Raw genomic sequence first — 26,287 nt, 5'->3', positions numbered from 1 at the left:
CCAGAGTGACGTCACGCCGAGTTTCTGTTGCTAGGCAACGCCCATAAACAGACATTGGACTCTCGTGACGGTTTCTCGTGCGGAGGCTTTTCGGTTGTTTTCCTTCTTTTTCTGTATTCAAATTTCCTAATGATCTAATATTATTAAAATGAGTTCGGTGTTACAGACCAAAAGGGAACCTACGAATGAATCATACACCTTCTCCAGCCGTCCTCATGCCGCCCCACACCGCCTCCGGTACTCAGACCCCGTGGGGATGGAGTAAGACCTGCCTTATCCATAGATCACTACTACACCTGGTTTATCTGTACAACAATACACACATCTGTGTGTGTTAATAAGCACGGTCTAACTGATTCACGTGTTTTTGATACAGAGGTGAAGGACGGCAGGCCTATGGAAACATCATGTATGATCGACGTGTGGTTCGAGGAAGCACATATGCACAAAACATATTGCCAGTGGTGAGTATTTAGTGACGGACACGTGGGAAAAGGGCCACTAATAAATCACGTGACTGTCATGCAAGAAAATCAAATCCCGCATCTAGACATGTTTTTCTTACGAGAAAATCATCCCATTCCATTAGTCAGTGCTGAGGACTGGAGTCACATGACCTATATGTGACTTGGAGTCAATTTAGACTTGGTCCACATTCCTTGTATCTGATATGGGCTTGGGTCACATTATTTGGGTTGGACTTGAAATAAACCTAGACTTGGGGTATATATGGCTTGGATTTGACTTTGACCTGGGTTACGTGACTTGAATTGGACCTAGATCAAACCTAGACTTGGGTACATGACGTACTTGACAAGACTAAGACGTGGGTTACATGACTTGGAATTGACTTTGACCTAAGTCACATGACTTGGATTAAACTAGGAGTCAACTTAGACTTGGGCCCCATTCCTCAGATTTTACATGGGCTTGGGTCACATGACTTGTACTTCACTTAGGCTTGGGACACATTACTTGGGTTGGACTTGAAGTAAACTTAGACTTGGGTTACATGACTTGGATTGGACTTTGACCTGGGTCACATGACTTGCATTTGACATGGAGTCAGTTTGACTTGGGTCACATTCCTCAGATCTGACATGGACTTGGGTCACATGATTGGTACTCGACTTGGACTTCAGCCACATGACTTGAATTGGACTCTAAATCAACTTAGACCTGGGTTACATGACTTGAATTTGACTTTGACTTGGGTCACATGTCTTGGAGTAGCCTTCAAACATTGGTGTTTTTTTTAAAAAATGCAGTTGATGCAATGAGGGATTTTTTCTTGCATGTTAGTAATGTGCTTTATTAATAGTTTTGCAGTCAGATGACGGCATTTAAGAAAACACAGTAATTACAAATAACATCTTACGCTGTATGTATGTGATTATCAGACGTCTCAGCCTGACCCAGTCGAGATCCAACGTCACCAAGAGGCCATGCGACGAGCTGCAGCAAAGCGGCAGGCCAAAGAGAAGTATCGGATAAGAACTCCAGAACCAGTTGAGGGCCGAAAGCACATTGACGTTCAGACTGGTAGCTATTCACGAATCATAGAAACTTATATTTACACAGATTCCCTTTAGGATCATTAAAAAAACATGACTCTTTATACTCTGCCATCATATTGTTAAGAGTTTCTCTTATTCCTTTAAGGTAGAACTTTGCATATAGAAATGGGTCTCAGACAGAAACTTCATTATCACCACCACGACCATTCAAATAACATAATAGCTATGAAAACCTTCATAATATCAACAATAATATCAATATATTGGTCTGGTGTGATTTCTAGCGCTGTAACCAAAATGTGTAGAAATGTCAGTTTATTTGATTTTGCTGATCAGCTGATTTGTATAAATTGTGGTTTACTTCTGGGGTGTGCAGAATAAAATCTTTTTTTTTGTTGTCTTTTTTCACCATGCTGAGTGTTGCAGCTGGATCGAGGAGGAGACCTGACATTCTTTTAGTTAATTAGAGAGAAAAAATTCCTTATTTAAATGAAAATAACCAAAGCCAGTGGTGTATCTACTGCAGCTTTACTGAAGTTTCTGGTCTACAGATTCTAATCATTATATTCTCATCACCTGCATCAGATAGTGAGAGTAGTCAATATGTAGCAGATGTTTTTTTTTATTTTTTATAGACCTTGATGAAATTGACTTTTTGGACTTGAAGTTAACTTAGACTTGGGTTACATGACTTGGAATTGACTTTGACCTAAATCACATGACTTGGATTAAACTAGGAGTCAATTTAGACTTGGGCCCCATTCCTCAGATTTTACATGGGCTTGGGTCACATGACTTGTACTTCACTTAAGCTTGGGACACATTACTTGGGTTGGACTTGAAGTAAACTTAGACTTGGGTTACATGACTTGGAATTGACTTCGACCTGAGTCACATGACTTGCATTTGACATGGAGGAGTCAAGTTTGACTTGGGTCACATTCCTCAGATTCAACATGGACTTGGGTCACATGATTTGTACTCGACTTGGACTTAAGCCACATGACTTGGATTGGACCTAGATCAAACCTAGACTTGGGTACAGGACGTAGACTTGGATTGGAGTCAACTAAGACGTGGGTTACATGACTTGGAATTGACTTTGACCTAAGTCACATGACTTGGATTGAACTAGGAGTCAACTTAGACTTGGGCCCCATTCCTTGGATTTTACATAGGCTTGGGTCACATGACTTGTACTTTACTTAGGCTTGGGACACATTACTTGGGTTGGACTTGAACTAAACTTAGACTTGGTTTATATGACTTGGATTTGACTTTGACCTGGGTCACATGACTTGCATTTGACATGGAGTCAAGTTTGACTTGGGTCACATTCCTTAGATTTAACATGGACTTGGGTCACATAATTTGTACTCGACTTGGACTTAAGCCACATGACTTGGATTGGACTCTGAGTCAACTTTGACTTGGGTTACACGACTTGGATTTGACTTTGACTTGGGTCACATGACTTGTACTCCATTTAGGCTTGGATTATGACACATGACTTGGATTATACTTCAAGTCAATGTGGTCACATGACTTAACAATATCACACATTTCTTTAATAGACCTTGATGAAATTGACTTTTTGGGTTCCTGTAATATTTGTGATTAGTCACTAAGCATAAACTGTTTTTTTTTTAGATCCAGTGTATTTTTTATAAATATATATGCTCACCTAGACACACACCTAACTCTGATTTGTGTGCTAGAATTATATTTGGAAGAGCTGAGTGATCAGATCGAGGATGTCACTGTGGACTGCCAGACTGACGCATTTCTGGACAAGCCGGCCACGCCTCTCTTTATCCCGGCCAAATCTGGCAAAGACGCAGAGACACAGATAGAAGAAGGAGAGGTACCAGATCATATTCATTATTCCTTAATAATTTGTCCTTTGTGGACTGAACGATCCAATTGAATATTTCATCTCCTGACGTCAGTGTCCTTCTTGGTTACAGCTGTTCGACTTCAATCTGGAGGTGAAACCAATACTGCAGGTGTTGGTAGGGAAGACCATGGAGCAGGCTTTCCTGGAAGTCCTGGAGGAGGAAGAGCTGGCTGTGTTGAGGGCTCAGCAGCGTGCTTTCCAGGACCTGCGAAACGCGGAATTGGTGGAAATTCAAAGACTGGAAGAGGAGCAGCGACGCCACACTGAGGAGAAGGTATAATCAACTGCATCATGTCCAACTTCAAACTTATTTTCTGTTCCTAGGAACAGTCCGGTTGATTTTTGTAAAATTGATTCTGACCAAACGCAGGAGAGGAGGATCAAGCAGCAAAGACTGATCATGAAGAAGGAAAAAGAAACAGCAGATAAAATTGCTGCTCGAACCTTCGCTCAACAATATCTCGCTGACCTGATTCCTTCCGTCTACGCAAATCTGAGAATCCGGGGATATTTCTACGATCCGGTGGAAAGTGGTGAGTTTCTTGTTTATTGTAGATCAAGCATTCGAACTGAAACATCTGTAAAGTTTGAATAAGATGAATCAGCATCTGGTAGCCCGTTTACTTCACACTGAAACTCCTCAGAACAGCCAGCAGAGATCCACCAGATGTGGATCAGAATTGCTCATAAATCGTACAGTGTTTTGTAGATACAAATGATTTAATTCATAAAGAAACACACAGCATAAATATGGCTGTCAAATCAGAGTCAGATTCATGGTGCATCCATGTATAGTGCTATTAAATAAATTCATAATATATTGTGTTGACCAAAAAGTTATCTGTATAATATTAGGGCTGTCAATCGATTTAAATATTTAATTGCTAATAATTGAATGCATTTTTATTTGTTCTAAATGTACCTTGAATAAAGATTCAAGGTACATTTTAATGCTCTAATCAACATGTGCGTAGACAAATATGGAAACTTTATGCAAATGTATATTTATTAATAGTGAATCCAAACTTAAAAAAGAGCATGAAGATAAAATATTATTGTAAATGTTTTAAAGCGATTATAGTGTTTTTAAATGACGTAAATCACCAGGACACCAAAGGGAACTTGTGCTTTGTTTCCACACGGACGGTTTTGATTGCCGGATGTTGCATCATGGCGGATTTTGGTGCTCGATTTGAATCAGTAAAACAAACTTTTAGCGATGAAAAATTATTTGTCCTCAGATTATTATACATTTTTATACTTCTGAGTAAAGAAAGGAATAAAATTAGTTCAGTTCAAACGAATTAGCGTTAACGAGCTCATTTTGACTGGTAAATACATATGAATGCGATCACACTGTACCCATGCACTTTCGGTGTTCCAGGAACTGCTCATTCAACCCACTCTCACCTTCTAATGATGTGTTTATTCTGAGATATATTGTACAATTTCAACAAATTATGAATTATTTCTGATCTGTTTGCATTTTGTATTGAACAGAAATAGAAACGAAATTCCTTCCCTGGCTGATGGCAGAAGTGATCAATGATTCGGAACAGAACCACATTGCACGCAAAGTGCTTGACAGTGAGTATGATCTGAACAATTACATGTAGCTGTTTTATTGCACACACACTTTTTTTTTAACCCTATTTCCATATATTCATATATTCATAACATAACCCAGGTGTGTGTGTGTGTGTGTCGTGTGTGTGTGTGTCACATCTCTATTAATAATGAATCTCCCGGTGCCATTTTTTAATTATTTTTTTTGTGCCATTTCTCATTCAAACGTATTAAACGTAAAGTTAAAACATGGTCATAAGGAAGTGTGCAGTCTGGATGCTAAAATGGTTTCAGCCAATTAGAATCGAGCATTCACATTAACCAGGGGAGAAATGTGTACACATGCTATAGTTCGCTCTCTTTTTCCATATTTGTGTGTTTTTTTGAAGATGGTTTGATGCTGGATACGGTTTCTACATTCTTGCACTTTTGACGTTACCTCCCTTTTGTATATGGTGGGCATTAGACAGAAAAACATCCCGTCTCACTGTTTTCTCTTCTGTTACAGACGTCATTCAGGAAGTGAGCAGCATCAGTAAGGAAAGCTTTTAGAAAGCCAGCTGCAACTGATGATTTGTTGTTGTTGTTGTTGTTGTTGTTGTTGTTTATCCTTGTATTCATTGTTTCCTGAATATGAGAAAGTAATCCTGTATTAAACAAATATGTTGATCACTTTATTTGAACTATTATGGGTTTTTTTTTGTTAATACATTAAAGCATGCACATGCACAAAGTTCACGGTGCTTATCTCAGAAAACATTCGTCCTCCACTCCCTGATAACTAATTACTGTAAAATACTGTCATAGCTTCATTTTTGGAATGAATTTTACTTTATTTTAAGTAAAAAAACAATTTTGCTGAATTTACAGAATCTACAGAAAAATATATTTCCTGTTTTTAATATTAATACATTTTATATTATTTGACAGGTTAAGCAGTTACCTAACAAACCTACAGACATGAATACAAGTTTGTGAGTGTGAGTGTGTGGTGTGTGTGTGAGAGTGTGTGAGTGTGTGTGAGTGTGTGTGTGAGAGTGTGTGAGTGTGTTAGTGCTTTTATTCTGCATCCCAACAGTTCAAACTCCACAATTATGTAACATACCAGAAGGAGTTTTATACTCACACACACACACACACACACACACACACACACACACACACACACACACACACACACACACACACACACACACACACACACACACACACACACACACACACATCAGACCAACGTAGAGATTGAATGCATTTAAGAAAAAAAAACTAGGGTCAGAATGAGTTCATTTTCGCTGAGCTTGCCTTTATATAAACACGTACAAAAAACATATACAATATAAAATCTGGTGAATTATATAATCTACAGCTGCAACATTATATAACATGTGTAGTATAAACACATTGAGTTGTTATGTATTCAATGTATTAACCCTGAAATAACAAGTCTATAAAGCCTCTAAATGCATATTTATAGATTTATAAAAGGGACGGTAAAATTCACTGATTTGCATCTGCACGTCGGCATAAAAGTAAACGATGTGAAGATTCAATTTAAAACAAATTGCTTCTGCTACGTGAATACGGCGTATCGCAACACTACGGAGACCGAGGCGTGTCCTGAGAGTCACGTAGAATACAGATTAACATGGCAGAGGCAGAGCTGTAACTTCCTGCAGACACAACAGGAAAAGAACGTCTGGGTTTATTTACGTTTTTGGGTTTTTTTGTGTGTGAAAGCGCCATGAGATAGAAGTCAGAAGGTCTTTGAGTAAATTGATGATATGATGAATGTCTGAACTTTCTGTAGCTGATTGAATATATATGATGGTAATAATGACTGCATTTCAGGTGTCTAACAGGTTTTATTTCCAAGAATGCCAAAGCTTGATACAGAATGTAGGCAAAATAAGAAACATCAATGAAACATCAAATTCTGAATCTCCTGTGGTCTATCTATCAATGTGCATACAGTTCTTCCACAGACTCTGTGCTGATCTGAAGAAAGGGCACTTGTTTACTCCGAAAACATCACCACCACCACCACTCCAGCCTGAGGTTCTGCCCCTGTGCTGAACACCACCATGACATGCATCGCCTCACCTGAATAAATGGAATTTGAGTTGCAATAAAAAGGGAACAAAAGACCACATTGATATCAAGGTATCTAATATTTAATCTCTGGAACCTACACAGACAAAAAACCTTAAATCAACAATGGATCTGATCTTTCTGAGAGTGGTGGTGTCAGGGTCAATGGACATGAGGGATTTACACTCTCGTGCCCATGCTCATACACACACACACACACACACACACACACACACACACACACACACACACACACACACACACACACACACACACTTATGTATAGCCCCCGGGCTCATACAATAGAATTGTAAAACAAAGTTCTGGGAAATAAATGAATAAATCGACCACAATGATATTTTACTCACACGGGACGTCTGATATTATAATTCAGTTGTATATATATGTTAATATAGTCATAACATGGATTTAATTAATTAATGGTGATAATATTGATGTAATACAATTTCACACTGTTGGGTTGAGAAATTGACAGTAATACAGATTTAAAGTGTCCCAATGTGTTATTAAAGTGTTCATAATTCTCACGCCGCCTTTCTTCCACAGATCTGCTTCATCAGCAAGATTTGACACCTGTTGTTGGGTAAATGATTCTCTTCCCTGTATGTGTGTATTTCCCACATTTAACAGTAAGATAAAAGTCTTGTCTTTGTGTAAAAAAGAATTGTTCAAGGTGAATTTGCATATATTTACAGGCAACAGCAACAATTTTGTTTTATGCCTTGATTTCCCTGGAAATATTCGGTTGCTAGTCCCTTGGACTAAACCCGACCTTCATTCACTCCCTGGTGTGTGAAACCAGAACCACAGGAATGGTGCAACGACCCAATGAACGTTCACCTCGCATTAAAGTTCAGTCTGTCAGAGAAACAGTTCTTTGAACTTCAGGAAATAAACAGACACACTGAAGTGTTAGAACTCAAGTAAAAAGCTTTTAATGCTTAAAAAATCCGATTGATGTCAAATGATGATCAGTTTCATTTCCCTGCTGAGGATCGTCTTTATGCAGATTGTGTGTGAAATGAAAAGATGAAAGACAACTGACCGAAGAACAAGAAATAAATATCCATGGACTTCTGAGAACTTCTGAGGACGTAAATAAATATAAAAGCACGTGAACTACCTGCGTAATTATATAACTCGTGAATATTTTTGAATATATGTAAATGTTATGCGTATAATTGTTTTTTTTCTTCTTTCTTTTTATTTTCCATTCATATGAGCTCATGTACACAATTTGGACAAAAATATTGGCACACCTGACTTTCCCCCCACCGTATGTGCTTCTTCTCAAAACACAAAATTGTGTAGGACGTCTTTGGATGCTGAAGCATGAAGTTTTCCAATCACTTGAACTAGGAGACCCAAACCTGCATGATGATGCCCCTGTGCACAAAACCTGCTTCATGAGATGTTTCAAAAGCTCAGAATCTCATGCTCGGGTGTCCACAAACTTCTGTATAATATAACTGTAAATGATTACATGATTGAAATTGTTCAGTAAAGTCTGATTAAAAGAAAAATTGATGCCCGGGATGTGAAATATTGCAAATATGAGCGATATGCAATATACTAAATGTCTTATTATAATATTTTATAAGTTGCATTATGACGTTTCTTCTAATTATTCCAGTTCAAGATTCTGTAAGTGGCAGATTGTGAATATACTCCTAAAAAAAGGCCTATTGTGAAACTCCCCCCCGTCACACTGTTTACCTTGCATGGTCATTCACCTCTTTAAAGCATAACCTGCTGGACACGTACCTTCTGTTCTACAGCCGACCACATGGTCCAACACACACACACACACACACACACACACACACACACACACACACACACACACACACACACACACACACACACACTTTATGTAAGTGTGTTTGTATCACACTTACATAAAAACACTAATTTGATCAAATTCTCAAGAGATCTTTAAACTGTAGACACTGGAAATTATTTGAAATTTTCTCCAGTTTTCTGGAAACAATCTGGAACAGGAATCACGATGCCTGGATCTGTGAAGCTGCGCAGCATTAAGAGGTTCGGACAGGAGAACGATGCCTATGAGTTTTCTAATGAAGGTAAAGCGTGTGGTTATATAGAATGTATAAAGTGATATTTGTATTTGGTCTGCATGGGCAGTGTGTAATGATGTTGATTCCAATTTTAGAGCGAGACGCAGAATACATGTGAGTACATGGTTTTTTTTTAAGGGTTTATTTGCTTTTGGTATTGTATCAGTATTTAGACCTGAAAATGAAACAGTCAGTGATGAATTATTTATCATTATTTATTTAGAAATCAAGCTTTAAAATATTCATTAGAATTTTAGGTTCGGACAAAAAACATCAAGGTTTAAGACACTGTGTGAGGAACTTTGAAATACTAGAAAAAGAAAATAATAATTCATAATTAATTACAACCACAATTCCAAAAAAGTTGAGACACTGTGGAAAATGTAATAAAAACAGAATGCAATGATTTGCAAATCTCTAAAACCCATATTTATTCACAACAGACCACAGAACGCATATCACATGTTTAAACAGAGAAAAACTTATTACATTTTAAGAATGTAATAAAAAAAATAAAGACATTTTTTTTTTACCACGGAGTAGCATCATGTCTTCTTTTAACAACAGTCTGTTAATGTGGAACCTGAGGAAACTAGATGCTGGACTTTTGGGAGAGTTTTGTTGTTCCATTTTTGCTTGATATAGAATTCTACAGTCCTGGGTCTTTTTTGGTGTATTTTTCATTTCAAGATGCTCCAAAGTTTCCAGTTGGTGAAAGCCAAGTCACTACGACGCCATGCTGTTGTTACAGTATGTGGTATATTGGCCTGCTGGAATTGGCCTTTCTTGAAAAAAGACCGCATGGATAGGAGCAATAATCTGCTCTAAAACCTGTATATATCATTCAGCATTGATGGAGCCTTTCTAGATGTTCAAACTGCCCATTAAACAGGCAATAATGCACTACCATACCATCAGAGATGCAGCTTTTTGAACTGAGTGCTAATAACAAGCTGGAAGATCCCGCTCCTCTTTAGTCCAGAGGACCTCATGTCTATAAAAAAAACACAATCTTGATTCATCTAAACACGGAACAGTGTTCGACTTGTCCCAGACTATTTTACTTAAGACGGTGGCATTTCTGGATCATGTTCATACATGGCTTCTTCTTTGCATGACTGCAAACTTACAGAAGTATTCCTGAGCCCATACAGTGATTTCCATTACAGAATCATGATCAGTGTCGCCTGAGGGCTTGAAGATTATAGGCATCCAATATTGATTTTCACCCTTGACCCTGGCTTTAAAATTTCTCCAGATTCTCGGAATCTTTTGACGATATTATGTTTTGTAAATTATCATATATTTAAAGTCTTTGCAATTTTACATTGAGGAACATGTTGTAGATGTAGATTTTCACAGATTGGTAAAGAATGTCCCATTTTTACTTCTGGGAGACTCTCTTTATTTACATTTTACACAATGACTCAGCTTTTTTGGGATTTGAGTTGTATAATAGTATAAAATATATAAATATACTCAATGGAACTGCATACTGACGGCTAAAAAAAATGATTTGATCTCATTACAGGACAATGGGATCATCCAAAAAACATAAAAAGTAAGTTATATTTTCTTCTTTTAAAAATTTCTGAAATTCTCTCCTTCCTGAACTTCCTGAAAGTGCATTTGGGGTTGATTTGGATATTAAAGTTAAGTTCCTCTGCACAGGTTTAAACCTGGTCAGAAGAAGGAAGAAGCCGCCATCCGTGTTGGATTTTTTCAACTGGTAATGTACAATTTCCCAAATGTATACGGACACCTGACCATCACACCTGTATTTTATTCGTCTGTGTTTGTAGAATGTTGCTGTATCCTGTAACATCAATTTTCTTCACCCCAGTTCCGCTTTGCCACCGTCCGGGAAACCTTGATGATGATTGCTGGGAGTCTGTGTGCTGTACTGCACGGCTCTGCACAGCCACTCATGCTGCTCGTCTTTGGGTTGCTGACTGACACGTTCATTGACTATGACATCGAGCTGAATGAGCTGCGAGATCCAAACAAACATTGCTTCAATAACACCATTCAGTGGAGGAACCTCTCAGCCGAGGAAAACGCCGAGCTCAATATGACCATAACCTGCGGGTGGGAAATCACGTCTTTTCTTATCGAAAACCTTGAAAACCAATAGAGTTCTCTCACTGATACACACTGTTCCTTCATGCTGATCTTCTGTATCTGTTAGGCTTTTAGATATAGAGTATGAGATGACTAACTTTGCTTACTACTACGTGGGTATCGGGTGTGCTGTCTTCCTGCTCGGATACGTACAAGTAAGTCGTGTATTTGTAAAAACCGTAAATGCAAATCCTTCATCATCTGCCACTGCACCACTGATCCCTACATCATCTACCACTCCACCACAGATCCCTCCATTATCTGCCACTGCACCACAGATCCCTCCATCATCTGCCACTGCACCACAGATCCCTCCATCATCTGCCACTGCACCACTGATCCCTCCATCATCTGCCACTGCACCACTGATCCCTTCATCATCTACCACTCCACCACAGATCCCTCCATCATCTGCCACTGCACCACTGATCCCTCCATCATCTACCACTACACAACTCATCCCTTCATCATCTACCACTCCACCACAGATCCCTCCATCATCTGCCACTGCACAACTGATCCCTTCATCATCTACCACTCCACCACTGAACCCTCCATAATCTACCACTCCACCACTCCACCACTGATCCCTCCATCATTCACCACTCCACCACTGACAACTCCATCATCTACCACTCCACCACTGATCCCTTCATCATCTATCACTGGACCACTGATCCCTCCATCATCTACCACGCCACCACTGATCCCGCCAACATCTACCACTCCACCACTGATTCCTCCATCATCTACCCCTGACCCTGAATTTAATTGGTTTGTCCTTGTCCTCCTTGTCCTTCTCTCCATCCTGGTCAGATCTCTCTGTGGGTTTCCAGCGCCGCTCGACAGATCCAGATCATCCGCAAGCTCTACTTCAGCAGGGTCATGAGGATGGAGATCGGCTGGTTCGACTGCAACTCTGCAGGAGAACTTAACACACGCATGTCTGAGTAAGATAAACTTATATACTTACTCAGTTCTACAGCATGCATGGGTGTTGGAGCTGTTCATGCTGGAGTTTTAAATGATCTGTTCATTCTGACAGTGATATCAATAAAATAAACGATGCCATAGCGGATCAGGTGGGGATCTTCATCCAACGCTTCACCACCTTCGTCTGTGGATTCCTCATGGGCTTTGTAAAGGGCTGGAAGTTGACGCTGGTTATCATCTCGGTGTCTCCACTGATTGGAGTTGGAGCTGGTCTTATGGCTCTGGTAAGGATCATTCAGAGCTTTCAGAAGTTACAGTTACACTTTAAGCTCAAATCTTGGCATTAACTCCAGTCAAGTTCACGTCATGTGACTAATATATTCTTATCGGAAGGAATTACAGTATTAGACATATAAACTTCTCGGAAATATATTCACATACATTTTATTTCAGTAATGTTTCATACTGCTGGTTTTCCAGTTTGTGGCTAAGCTAACAGGATGGGAGCTGCAAGCGTATGCTAAAGCAGGTGCCGTGGCAGACGAGGTCCTGTCCTCCATCCGCACCGTGGCAGCCTTCGGTGGAGAGAAGAAAGAAGTGGAAAGGTTAGAGAGTTGTTTCTCTGCAACTGACTGCATTCATCCAACCGATGTAGCGTCAAAACCGTTTATACAATTAGTTTTTATCTGAATACTGATACGATTAGTTGAGTTTAAGACATATGGTTACTAGAAATAAAGCACATAAAAATTCCAATAAATTCCAAAAATTCCAATAAAAATTCTTGACTTTCCTTCCGCTCACCTCTCTTTAAGGTATGATCGTAATCTGGTCTCCGCTCAGCGCTGGGGCATCAGGAAAGGTCTGATCATGGGATTCTTCACCGGCTACATGTGGTTTATTATATTCCTCTGTTATGCTCTGGCATTTTGGTACGGCTCCAGTTTAGTGGTGGATACAGGAGAGTACAGTCCTGGAACCCTACTTCAGGTTTATTTCTCTTACACACACACACACACACACACACACACACACACACACACACACACACACACACACACACAGAGCCATACAAATCTTTCTTATAAATGCCGTAACAAACTGTGTATGTTTACCAGTGCTGTGCATTTGGTACCTGGACCTTCAGTGGGGATGAACCCGACTTAATCCACCTCTTAATACCACCACTATCACTTCCTGATTTTAGAAAACATCAATACAATACAAAAGCTCAATATAACAACAAGTGGCATTACAGAGAGACGTTTCACATCTGGAGGTGAAAACCATTTTACTAAAGCAACAAACCCAGTTAAGACTCCAAACCTCCACACTACAACCACAACTGTGCACCTACAACATCTGGAGCAGTTCACAATCAATATTTGTCTAATAACATGACAAAAACATTAAAAATGTAAATAAAACACAACCTATTCATCAGAGATGCAGACTCATAATGTGCAGCGCCCCCCAGAGGCTGTAATCCAGTGGTACCGCTCGTATTTACTGGTCTGGAAGTGGAGATCAAACCCTTTCCCGGGCTGAGACACGCTAGCTAGCTTCAGGGTTGGTGACCTCCTCACCATGTCTAGAAAATGTATTCCTAAGATTGTCCGAGACCAAATCAATTCCTCTTCCTCCATAGGAATAAAAAAAGTCTAACTCAGATGTATTAACGTGGGCAGAGCTACACACGTGTTTTACCGGTCGAACTCGGCTGTACCAGTTTCCCTCTGAACAACCAATCAGAGGACAGAAGAATGCTAATGCTATTCTGGGCCAGCGAGCTGCCCTGTGAGGAGAATCTGAAATCTGATTGGTTAAAGGAAAATAGCTAATTCATAAGGAGACTATGGTAAAAAGTCCAGCAGTACTGATTCTGAAGGCTCTGGGCAGATTAGATTCACATGGCAGCACATAGAGGCTGAAATCTGATTGGACAAAAACTCTACCATCCACATCCACGTACTGAAGCAGTGCAGCCGAGAAAAACACTGCGACATGAAGAGAAGAAACTGATGATATAAATTAATACAATTTCCTGGAACAAATATTAGAATTTCGGGTGTGAATGTAGATCAGTGCGTCTGATGGTGTTTAGACCAGCAGAGAAGAATTTACTGCTCCTCACCACACGCCACTGATGTTTACTAATCGCAGGTATTTTTCGGCGTGCTTATTGCTGCACTGAACCTGGGACAAGCTTCACCCTGCCTGGAAGCCTTCGCTGCAGGCCGTGGAGCTGCTACCATCATCTTTGAGACCATTGACCGTGTGAGAACCTCTTTCACAGGAATGCTTTGATGTTCTTAACTATTTGATGAATTACGCAACTTTTCCAGCAGAGTCGTTTAATATCATCTTATAGAAATGTGTTTTACTTACAGGAGCCAGAAATCGACTGCCTGTCTGAGGCCGGCTACAAGCTGGACAAGGTGAAAGGAGATCTGGAATTTCATAATGTGACCTTCAACTATCCATCTAGACCAGACGTGAAGGTAAAGATCTAAAAAAAAAAAAGTTGTTACGTTTCTTTCATTCATCCAAACAGTGAAGCTGAATGTTATTAGACCTTCTGAAGGTTTTTCTGAGTTCAAATCTTTCCCTATGAAAGATCCTGGATCAGATGAATCTTCAGGTGAAGTCTGGGGAGACCACAGCTTTTGTAGGGCCAAGTGGTGCAGGAAAAAGCACAGCTGTACAGCTGATTCAACGCTTTTACGACCCCAAAGAAGGCATGGTACGAATTTAACTCAGTGATTGTGATTCTTTTCTTTATTGCATGTCACATAAATAAAAATCGAACCTCTCCATGTTTTACAGGTTACTCTGGATGGTCATGACATCCGCGGTCTGAATATCCAGTGGCTCCGATCGCTCATCGGCATCGTGGAGCAGGAGCCGGTTTTATTCGCCACGACCATCGCCGAGAACATTCGCTACGGCCGACCCGGTGTATCTGACAGCGACATCATCAAAGCCACCAAAGATGCAAACGCCTACAACTTTATAATGGACTTTCCACAGGTACACTGCGATGAGTGTGTTAGAACTCTTACACTCTTCCATTAATACCAAACCGACCAGACCTGCAAAATACATTATTACGAAACATATTTGTATCTACTGCTCACCAACATACAGTTCAGCATCAGTTCAACATCAGGCAGAACATTTAGAGAGGAATAAACGATGAAGAAACTCCAGACTCGAACTCGACACAACACACGTGACCTCATTTACATGCTGTTTTTGACGTTTGTGATAATTGTAATAGAAATGACTCAGTGTTTGACTCATTAATATCATTCTGTGATTAAAAAAATTTGAATAGCAACAATAATAGTTATAATAAATCATAGTAATTTGTATATTTAAGACAACAAGGTTTGTGTACTTCATATAACTCTCATGACTTGGTTTTAGAAATTTGACACATTGGTTGGTGAGGGCGGTGGACAGATGAGTGGTGGCCAGAAGCAGCGAATTGCTATCGCTCGAGCCCTGGTGCGAAATCCCAGAATCCTTCTGCTGGACATGGCAACATCTGCACTCGACAATGAGAGTGAAGCTGTTGTACAGGAAGCACTGGACAAAGTCAGAGACAAAAATATACTGCATGGTCTTTCTCTCTTTCTCTCTCTCTCTCTCTCTCTCTCTCTCTCTCTCTCTCTCTCTCTCTCTCTCTCTTGATGCACAGTACATTTACAAATACATTCACAAACACATACATATTTATGTGTGTGTTTTTTCTAAGGTCCAAATGGGTCGTACCACCATATCCATCGCCCATCGTTTGTCGACAATAAAGAACGCCGACGTGATTGTGGGATTCGAACACGGCCGAGCTGTAGAGAGAGGGAAACATGACGAGCTGATGAATAGGAAGGGTGTTTACTTCACTCTGGTCACGCTACAGAGTCAAGGAGACAAAGCTCTCAGTCAGAAATCCCAACAAAGTAGGTCACAAACACTATAAATGCTTGTCTGTGCTCCAGTTACCATTAAAAACAAACTCTATTGTTGCTGTTTGTAGTGAAACAGGAGTCTGCTGAAGATCCTGAAGCCCAGAGGATTGGTCTGTCTCGTGCAGGAAGTTATCGAGAAAGCCTGAGGTGCGGTGTGTGGAACAGATCGGTCTGATTAGCTAATCACCATGAGTAGAACTGGAAGAACTTTCTGTACTTTTTATCATTTGATCCCTCCATTCTTTCCCTGTGCAACTGAAAATGACCAGACGAATGAAAGTTTGGGAAGTTGTTTATGTATAAATAATGGTGTTATATAGTGTGAATTTGACAATAGTATCTATTATTTTATATGAATTTAATATGAAATTAAGATGAAATTCTCTGGATTAAAGTCTGGATTATTTGATGGAAGTCTGAATGGTTATTTATTATTTGATAGATTATATTAAATACAGTGTCAAATAACATCGTTTGCTCCCTGAAGTCAACGCTAAAACGATTCCATATTTACCTTCACAAGATTCCGGATGTTGTAGTGAGACCAATCAGGATCATAGCGTTTTCCTGTAATTAGCTTAACAACTAAAAAGCAGCTAACTGAAGCTGGGAGCAGTGGGAATTCTCACCAGCTTCAGTAAACCAGTAAAGAAGGTTTACTATCAGAGATGCATGAATATGGAATCTGAAATTGCAATTTTCTACACCTCTAAATGATCAATCTGTCACGAGTGCTTTAACTGATACAAACACGCATCTGCTGCTGAACCCTACAGCAGCTTCAACACCAAACTTCTAAGCATGTATTCATTTATTCAACTCTACAGATCATTCAGTGATGGGATTGAGCACATTCTTCTCACGTTGCTTATGTTTCTGCTTCTGCAGGGCCTCCATTCGTCGTGGGACCAAATCACGTTTGTCCAACGTTATTCCGGAGTCCTCAGTACCACTCGCTGGAGAACTCGGCCCCCAGTCTTACTCTGAATCCTACGTTTTCCAGGAAGTCAGTAAAAAGGTATTTCTATTAAAAAAAGTTCATGTGAAGGAACATTTCATGCAGAAGAAGAGGTGGTTGGAATAAATCAGGTCCTACAAAGGTCCTACTGGAATGGTATCCTGTGTGTGTGTGTGTGTGTGTGTGTGTGTGTGTGTGTGTGTGTGTGTGTGTCTCACATTATAATACAGCTCTAAGTAATCACAGTCTCACCTACACATCGATGTACAGGGAACCATTCCTGAAGATGACGATGAGGAAGTCGAACCTGCTCCCGTGGCACGAATTCTGAAGTACAACGCTCCAGAATGGCCTTACATGGTGTTTGGGTCTATCGGAGCAGCTATAAATGGAGGAGTCAATCCCATGTACGCTCTGCTTTTCAGTCAGATCCTGGCGGTAAGGGATCACGAAAACAGTGGCCGGTGGAATTTATGCTCAGATATGTTTGTGTGGGTTTCGGGAAAATGACATTACTTTTGCCTTCTTCTCCATACAGACCTTCTCGATGGCGGACCCTGTTGCCCAGAGGAGAGAGATTAATGGAATCTGTTTGTTCTTTGTGTTAGTCGGTGCGATCTCCTTTATAACGCAAATGCTGCAGGTACGCAGAAATACCCCATATACGCTCCAAAGCAACTGAGGAAACTGTAATCAAAACTGTAAATGCGATCGCTTAAAAAGTAAAAGTGTGTATAGGATTAATTGCACTCCAGCTACTAATAATTATTTGGGGTTGGGTTTCAGCTTGTAGTTGGAGTTCGATCTGTATTTGAAACGACTCTGCTGTTCTTTTAGGGTTATGCTTTTTCTAAATCTGGCGAGTTGCTGACCAGCAGACTGAGGCGTCTGGGTTTCCGCTGCATATTAGGTCAGGAGATTGGCTGGTTTGATGACCACAGGAATAGCCCAGGTGCTTTGACCACTCGACTGGCCACAGATGCTTCACAAGTCCAAGGAGTAAGTCTGAAGAACCTCATTTTACACCAGACGTTAAAACACGACTTTCCCTAATCGAGTTCCAGGTTAACGTGTAGATCTTTCTTGCAGGCCACTGGCTCACAGATTGGGATGATTGTGAACTCTCTTACCAACATCGGTGTGGCCATCATTATTTCTTTCTACTTCAGCTGGAAGCTCAGTTTGGTCATTATGTGCTTTCTTCCCTTTCTTGCACTTTCTGGAGGCTTCCAGGCCAAGATGCTCACTGGCTTCGCCAAGCAGGACAAGCAAGCCATGGAAGCAGCTGGGCAGGTATCCGAAATACTCCATTTTACCTCCATACTCTTCACTTCACTTATGGACAAGGGGTAAATGATTCTCAGTTACTAAAAGTTATCTAAAAAAAAAAACTTTTGTGTTCTAAAACACTTAAGTTTGTTGTTATAGTTTAGGGTTAAGGGTTTAGTGTTTAGGGTGTCCTTACCTGTTAGTGGGATTTCTGGGCGTGGTGACTTCCACACAGTCTGTCTATTCGTAGTGATATAGTGGTACATAGTGACAGCCTCATATCATTCTCTGGTTCTAGCCCTGCCCTGTACTTGTTCTTTAGATATGCCAGTGTGGAAAACCCGCTCTCACAAAGGTATGTAGTTGGAAAGGGTAAAAGACGTGTATCATGCATATGCCTCCTGACAGAGTCTGTGGACATCTCTATGAGCTGATCCTCTTCTACAGTAGTTAAGCTTGACCCTGCTGCTGCATCATCACTGAATGGGAGCGGGATCCATTTGCTGCTTTTGGAATTGAACCACAAGCTTCCTCAAATGCTCACACACAATGTCTTTAATGTCAGTGCTGTCAGAATATTCCTCAGTTGAAGGGAACATAGCAATGTTACCACTCTCCACTCGTTCTATCCATCTTGACATTTTTTGAACAAATGCCTCTAGTTTTTCGTAGAGCTGCAGGATGTTTGAATCTCTCCCTTGCATTGAAGTGTTCAACTTGTTAAGCTCTGCAAAAACATCAGTGAGATACGCCAGCTTAGTTAACCAGTGGCTGTCGTTGAACATGTAAGCCAGTTCAGTGCACTCCTTCTCGCACAAGAAAGTATAGATAGCGTCACGTAGTTCAAAAACACGGGCGAGGGATGCAAACAGACGTGTATTTAATGCTTTTCGTTTTATCAGGTTTACAGTTTTAACAACAAACACCTCGCTGATCTCAATACTGAGATCTTTGGCGGCCAGAGCTTCTCTATGAATCATGCAATGTGTCCAAATTATCGCCGCTGCTTCTTTCTTTACGTGCCCATTCAATCCAGTCTGGCTGCCACTCATAGCTCTGGCACCATCGCTACATAGCGCCACACACTTCTGCCAAGAAATATTGTGTTATTTGAAAAAGTCATCAATGGCTGAAAGGATCTCGGCACCAGTAGTTCAGCGGTTTGCAAAAGAGAAATTCCTCGCACATTTCACCATTATCCTCATATCCAGAGGTGACAAAAGTACACACATCCTTTACTTCAGTAGAAGTACAGATCCTCATGGTTTAAAATACTCGGGTAAAAGTTGAAGTACTGATTATACTTTTTTACTCAAGTGAAAGTAAAGAAGTTTTGGCTCAGACATGTACTTCAGTAAAAAGTAGTTATTACTTCTACCTGTTTTAGCTGTTAACTGGACCTCACATCATATTAGATAGATAGATGGATGGATGGATGGATGGATGGATGGATGGATGGATGGATGGATGGATGGATGGATGGATGGATGGATGGATGGATGGATGGATGGATGGATGGATGGATGGATAGATAGATAGATAGATAGATAGATAGATAGATAGATAGATAGATAGATAGATAGATAGATAGATAGATAGATAGATAGATAGAATGTCAGGGTCACCACGAGGATGAGTTTGAGAGTTTGATTCCTGCTCGAGCTGGTGGTTGCTGTGTTGGTAAATAAAACTTCTGGACCTTGTCCACTCTGAAAACATTTCAATTCTGTCCTTTCTGTGTTGGATTAATTTCCTGGTCTTTAATGAAAGATAACCCCACCAAAAAAAAAAAGAAAAAAACAAAAGCACTTCTGTAGTAGCTCAGTGGGTTAAGGCTTGTGCCTGAACATGGTCCTTAATATAGTCCAAGCTGGTGATAAGGTTTATATACTCAATAGGCTTGGCCTTCAAGAAGCTGTGATGTGTCCCCATATGACGAGAAAGTTTCGACGGTTTCATCGTTTCCTCTCCTGTTTTGTCAGTCGTTACTGTAAATTAATATTTAACATAATCTTCATTGTATTTTCTTTTTCCTTTCCCACTACGTTTACCTGTTTGCAGCGTTGTCTGCAGAGCATGCAGCAGAAGCCTGTCCATCTGTCCTGACATCTGTCACTTTCCTGACTAAAAAGCGATCCATGCTGGAGCTGACTAGCAAACTTCACCTTAGTTAGAAACGTTAGCTAACAGCTCCAATCTAAATTTCAATTTACCAAAACTATTAAGCGTCTATTCAATATAACCTGAATAATGTGTTTTCGTTACTCCGAGATGCTGGTCTATTTTGCTCGCAAGATGAATGTGTACGTATAATGACGCAAAACACAACGTTAGCAAAGCGTAGGCCTGATAGGTGCAAAGCTAGCCTATCCTGTGTCAGTTTGAATATTTTAGATATTTTTATTAAATTCAGTTTTCCCACTAATGTGCAAATATTCTGGAAATGTTGGGAAAAATATATTATGGAAAAAAAGTGATTTTAATAGTGAAATTATGTAGGCTGTCACGGACCACATGCAATGCCGCCGCGGACCACCGGTTGAAACCCCTGGTTCAGGGTTCAGGGTTATGGTTAAGGGTTTAGGGTTCAGGGTTATGGTTTAGGGTTTAGGTTTCAGGGTTATGGTTTAGGGTTCAGGGTTTAGGGTTTAGGGTTCAGGGTTATGGTTTACGGTTCAGGGTTATGGTTTAGTGTTCAGGGTTATGGTTTAGGGTTATGGTTCAGGGTTATGGTTTAGTGTTCAGGGTTATGGTTTAGGGTTATGGTTCAGGGTTCAGGGTTATGGTTTAGTGTTCAGGGTTATGGTTTAGGGTGTAGGGTTATGGTTCAGGGTTCAGGGTTATGGTTTACGGTTCAGGGTTATGGTTTCGGGTTATGGTTCAGGATTCAGGGTTACGGTTTAGGGTTTAGGGTTCAGGGTTATGGTTTAGGGTTCAGGGTCCAGGTTCAGGGTTATGGTTAAGGGTTCAGGGTTATGGTTTAGGGATCAGGCTTATGGTTCAGGGTTCAGGGTTATGGTTTAGGGTTCAGGGTTATGGTTTAGGGTTATGGTTTAGGGTTTAGGGTTCAGGTTTAGGGTTCAGGCTTATGGTTAAGGGTTATGGTTTAGGGTTCAGGTTTATAGTTTAGGTTTTAGGGTTATGGTTTAGGGTTCAGGGTTCAGGGTTATGGTTTAGGGTTCAGGGTTATAGTTTAGGTTTTAGGGTTATGGTTTAGGGTTCAGGGTTATGGTTTAGGGTTCAGGCTTATGGTTAAGGGTTATGGTTTAGGGTTCAGGGTTATGGTTTAGGTTTTAGGGTTATGGTTTAGGATTCAGGGTTTAGGGTACAGGGTTATGGTTAAGGGTTATGGTTTAGGGTTCAGGGTTTGGGGTTCAGGTTTATGGTTTACGGTTCAGGGTTATGGTTTAGGGTTAAGTTTAAAGTTAAAGTGAAGTATATTTTGTAAATAAAGGAAACTAATTAGTTTCATGTTTTTTTCATCATCAAATCATCATAGTTTCTTAAAGTTTTAGTAACCTACAATTAATATATTAAAAAATATTCACTGAATGACTGATTCAGTTGCTCTCCATCTTTCTGTAGATTTCAGGTGAGGCGCTGAACAACATCCGCACCATCGCTGGTTTGGGGAAAGAGAGCAGATTTGTGGAGATGTACGAAGCTCAGCTCGAGGCACCGTACCAGGCTGCACTGAAGAAAGCTAACGTTTACGGAGCATGCTACGGATTTGCCCAGTGTGTCGTCTTCATGGCGAACTCAGCATCTTATCGTTTTGGTGGCTACTTGGTGCATCACGAGGACCTTCATTTTAGTATTGTTTTTAGGTAATAATAACAATAATAGTTCCAATAATAATAATATTAATAAAACCTCCAATAAAGTAGTAAAAGTGGAGACTCCTTTCTTTCTTGCCAGGGTCATCTCTGCTATCGTGACCAGTGGAACAGCTCTGGGTCGAGCCTCCTCATACACACCTGACTACGCCAAGGCGAAGATTTCTGCAGCTCGCTTCTTCCAGCTGCTTGACCGTGTCCCTAAAATCAGCGTCTACAGCGACAAAGGCGACAAATGGGTAAATACTTTTTGGAAACTTACGGAAAATCATAAAAAGAAAACAGAATTTTATGTTCAGTAACGATGTTCTAATTTGTCTGAATGTAGTCTGATTTCAGAGGAGAGATTGAGTTTATAGATTGTAAGTTCACATACCCGACCCGGCCGGATATCCAGGTTTTGAATGGCCTTACTGTGAGCGTGAAACCTGGTCAGACTCTGGCTTTTGTGGGCAGCAGTGGCTGTGGCAAGAGCACAAGCGTCCAGCTGCTCGAGAGGTTTTACGACCCGGATTTAGGACGAGTGGTGAGAATAAATTACTTACGAAAAAGTTTCAACTCTAGCTCTGTTTGCAAGAAAGTTCTTCATGTCCTGGAAGTCTTCTTTTTACAGAGTGTCAAGCACCTTCAGCAATTCGCACCGGATTTGCCTAATGGTGTAAAAAAACAGTGATCTTCATCTTTAGGACGAGGGTGAAAGTCTACAGGAGCCAAAATCACATGTGGTCACAATAGCACTAGCTCCCGATGTACACAGGGCGATATCTTTTAGCACACTGACTTAAGTTCGGTGCTCCCTGTGACTTTGCGTGCAGCCTTGTGCTGCCCTCTACTGGCGTGTTACAAAACTAGTATTGAAACCTTTTCAAGTTTCCATTTTGTTTGAGGAATCTGTGTTTTTTTTATTGCTTTCCAGCTAATCGATGGACACGACTCCAATTATATCAACGTTCCGTTCCTGCGCTCGAAGATCGGCATCGTCTCCCAAGAGCCGATTCTGTTTGACTGCAGCATCGCAGAGAACATTCGCTACGGAGATAACCAGAGGGAGCTCAGCATGGATGAAGTCATTTCTGCAGCTAAGAAGGCCCAGCTCCATGACTTTGTCATGTCACTTCCTGAAGTAATCATTTTCCTGAAAGCCTTCAATATTACTAAACATTTACACGGGTTCTAGTGTTAAACATCACCTACTGATGATAATAAGCATTTTCCTTTCTTTGGAACAGAAATACGACACTAACGTGGGCTCCCAAGGATCCCAGCTGTCACGTGGTCAGAAGCAGCGCATCGCCATCGCCAGGGCCATCGTCCGAGACCCCAAAATCCTCCTGCTGGATGAGGCCACATCAGCCCTTGACACAGAGAGTGAGAAGGTGAAAAAAAAGAGCAAGAAAACAATGAGCTTTTTATTAACGTACTGATGCACTTGTGTAAACAATCCCACTTTATGTGTTCTGCACAAATCAGACGGTGCAGGAGGCTTTGGATAAAGCGAGGGAGGGTCGCACCTGCATCGTCATCGCCCACCGTCTCTCCACCATCCAGAACTCCAACATCATAGCGGTGATGTCACGAGGGATCCTGATCGAGAAGGGCACACACGATCAGCTCATGGCCTTAAACGGAGCTTATTACAAGCTGGTCACCACCGGAGCTCCGATCAGTTAGCTGCTTAGCGCGGAGCCACGACGCATACGATTACGCTAAAGGTGTTTTATTAAAATACGTTTATTTATAGTAATGACACGGAGGAAATATCGCTTTATGATCTGTATTTTGTTTTTATTTAATTAACATTGTTTGAAAAAGATTTAAAAGAAATTCACATCGACCTTGAAATGGAAGTAGAATTGAATCATGCGTTGTTGACTTATTGTTTACCTGGTGTTCGGTTTGTACAGAATTAAAGCATTGTAACTTTTATTTGATTAAAATGGACTATTAATACCTAAAAATAGAGTCATGTGTAAAAGTTTGTGGAACTCTGACCACTTCTTTTTGGAAATTGTGCCTCCATTTGCTGTTACACTGAGCTCCACTCTTCTGGGCAGATGTTCCACTAGATTTTTGTGCAGATTTATTCATCCACATGGGTGGACGTAGGTAAGGTGGTAAAGAGGTCTGGGGGTGGAGTCAACGTTCACATTCATCCCAAAGGAGTTCAAACGGGTTTCTAACTGTATAGCAGGAGATTTACATTTACAGCATTTATTTCATAAAAGAAATAAAAAAAATTAAATACAATTATAATGATCATAAAATAAGTAAATAAACATCACAGAATACATCACAACATCTGTCGGCCTGTCGAATAGTTTGTGTTTCATGAAACTTCATTTGGCCATCATTTGAAGACATCTACGGGAAGTTCATTCCAACACCTGGGTGCCAGAACAGAGAGGAGCCTAAATGGAGACCTTCCTCTTACCCCTAAGAGATGGTGGGACCAGTCAAGCAGTGCCAGATGAACATCTTCCACTCCAACTCATGGAAAGCAGATCTTCAGGGAGCAGGCTTTGTGCAGAAACGCTGTCATGCTGGAACAAGTTTTGGGTCTCGTAGTTCAAATGAAGAGAAAATTTCATACTACTGCTTTTTTGCTTAGAAATTCCTCCACACTGTCATTTCACTGCCCAGGGTTGAGTCTTATTTATTAATACACACCAGAAAGTGTGAGTGCAGAAAATAAGGTCTGAAAGATGGACCTTGTGAATTCAGGTCATGGAAATGCATGATATTTTTCCATCATTGCACGATAAGATCAAGAGCAGACACACAGAGGGGAAAACAATGCTGTCGATTTTCTGAAGATCAAATAAAAAAAAAGGCATTTATTCATAAATCAAATAAATTCATTGGCACCAAATGATCATGTGATTTTATTTATTTGTTTTTATTTTCTGATTTGATTTGACAACAAGTGAAAATGTTTGTAGTAATAATACGGGGAAGAGGATGAAGAGTGGGAAGAACTGGAGAATTTAGAAAAAGATATACTTTAGAAGGATGGGAGGATGAGGAAGAGACAGCTGATTAAGAAGAAGAAGAAGAATGACTGACATGGACGAAGAGAGAAAAAACCCCCAGGAAGATTAAACGGATGAGAAAAAAAGAGGTAGCTGAACGAGACGGCAAAGAAGAAGAGAAAGAAAAAGAACAAAAAGACATGGAAGATCATGATGAAGAGAATGAGAAGAAAGAAGTGGTACAGGAAGAGAAAAATAGGCAGTTGATAATGAAGAAGGAATGGAAGAAGACTGAAGATGAAAAAGAAGAGGAAGAAGGGATAAAGAGGATAGAATCCAGAAGTTTGGTAGAGTCTGATCTCCATTGGATTTATGTAGAAGAACTCGTATTTCTACTCGGCAGTTCAAAATGTTCCTCCTGTCGGATCAGCTTGTCTATGTTTCTACCTGCTACCTCGAAAAAGGTTTCGGTTGCTCTAATATTCTGGGCTGCCAGAACCCGGGACAAAATCGCACTTATGATGCCCTGTGACTGGCAGGATATGTGGGCCACACGGTGCCGGACCTTTCTGTTCGGTTCCGTGATTAAAAACCCAGCCTTTATTGGAGGTTCCTGAGTCGGAGCTCGCTCCTTCACATTCTGGCGTAAATACGAGGCGTACATCTGTACAAGTCGCCCCAGTCCGGTTCTGTAGGAGAGGCGAAGAGATTCGGCGGATCCTCTGGGAACCGAGAACAACCGGATCCCGTGGATCCTCATGTGCAGGTGAACAGCCGCTCCATTGATCCAGAGCTTCAGTGCAGCTGTGCTGATCCGCTTCTCCACAGCCATGCTCTCGTACAGTTTTATTAACGCGAGCTTCAGCTTCTGGTCGTAGACATCAGTTATCTCTGCCATCAGGTCAGAGTTATTCACCATCCAAGGAACACGTCTCAGATAATCCCTGGTGATCCTGGAGACCTCCGAAGAGTTATCAGGGCCGAAGATCCTCCTGTACGGATCCATCAACTCGGTCTCGGTTTGTCCAAGAACACCAGCAACAAGAGTATCCAAGAGAAAAGA

General features: G+C 40.7%; 2 protein-coding genes across 3 annotated transcripts; both read left to right on the top strand.

The window, feature by feature from the left end:
* The first annotated feature begins 6 nt into the window (after positions 1-6).
* On the top strand, positions 7-5,657 carry rsph3 (radial spoke head 3). The gene is made up of 8 exons (XM_083557743.1): positions 7-261; positions 377-464; positions 1,401-1,542; positions 3,236-3,381; positions 3,485-3,688; positions 3,785-3,947; positions 4,915-5,001; positions 5,489-5,657. Exons 1-8 carry the CDS (start codon positions 149-151, stop codon positions 5,530-5,532), a joined length of 987 nt encoding a protein of 328 aa, XP_083413869.1. The 5' UTR covers positions 7-148; the 3' UTR covers positions 5,533-5,657.
* A 2,732-nt stretch (positions 5,658-8,389) lies between these two features.
* abcb11b (ATP-binding cassette, sub-family B (MDR/TAP), member 11b) lies at positions 8,390-24,213 on the top strand. Of its 2 annotated transcripts, XM_083559578.1 has the most exons (29): positions 8,390-8,531; positions 9,066-9,173; positions 9,263-9,281; positions 10,699-10,728; positions 10,839-10,896; positions 11,011-11,255; positions 11,356-11,443; positions 12,105-12,238; positions 12,334-12,505; positions 12,702-12,826; positions 13,037-13,211; positions 14,385-14,498; positions 14,612-14,722; positions 14,839-14,964; positions 15,048-15,251; positions 15,651-15,821; positions 15,982-16,183; positions 16,261-16,339; positions 17,081-17,210; positions 17,421-17,588; positions 17,689-17,793; positions 17,988-18,149; positions 18,240-18,443; positions 22,005-22,246; positions 22,338-22,494; positions 22,584-22,781; positions 23,172-23,378; positions 23,485-23,631; positions 23,726-24,213. In XM_083559578.1, the coding sequence occupies exons 1-29, from the start codon at positions 8,501-8,503 to the stop codon at positions 23,924-23,926; spliced, it is 4,113 nt and encodes a 1,370-aa protein (XP_083415704.1). In that variant the 5' UTR covers positions 8,390-8,500; the 3' UTR covers positions 23,927-24,213. The 2 variants fall into 2 exon arrangements, with proteins under 2 accessions (XP_083415704.1, XP_083415705.1); XM_083559579.1 differs by lacking the exon at positions 8,390-8,531 and having other exon boundaries at positions 8,864-9,173.
* Positions 24,214-26,287: the final 2,074 nt, after the last annotated feature.

The sequence above is a fragment of the Silurus aristotelis genome (assembly GCF_946808225.1).
Source record: "Silurus aristotelis genome assembly, chromosome: 13".
Lineage (NCBI taxonomy): Eukaryota > Metazoa > Chordata > Actinopteri > Siluriformes > Siluridae > Silurus > Silurus aristotelis.
Note: the sequence above shows the minus strand (reverse complement) of the source record. Positions and strands in the feature narration are given on the sequence as shown.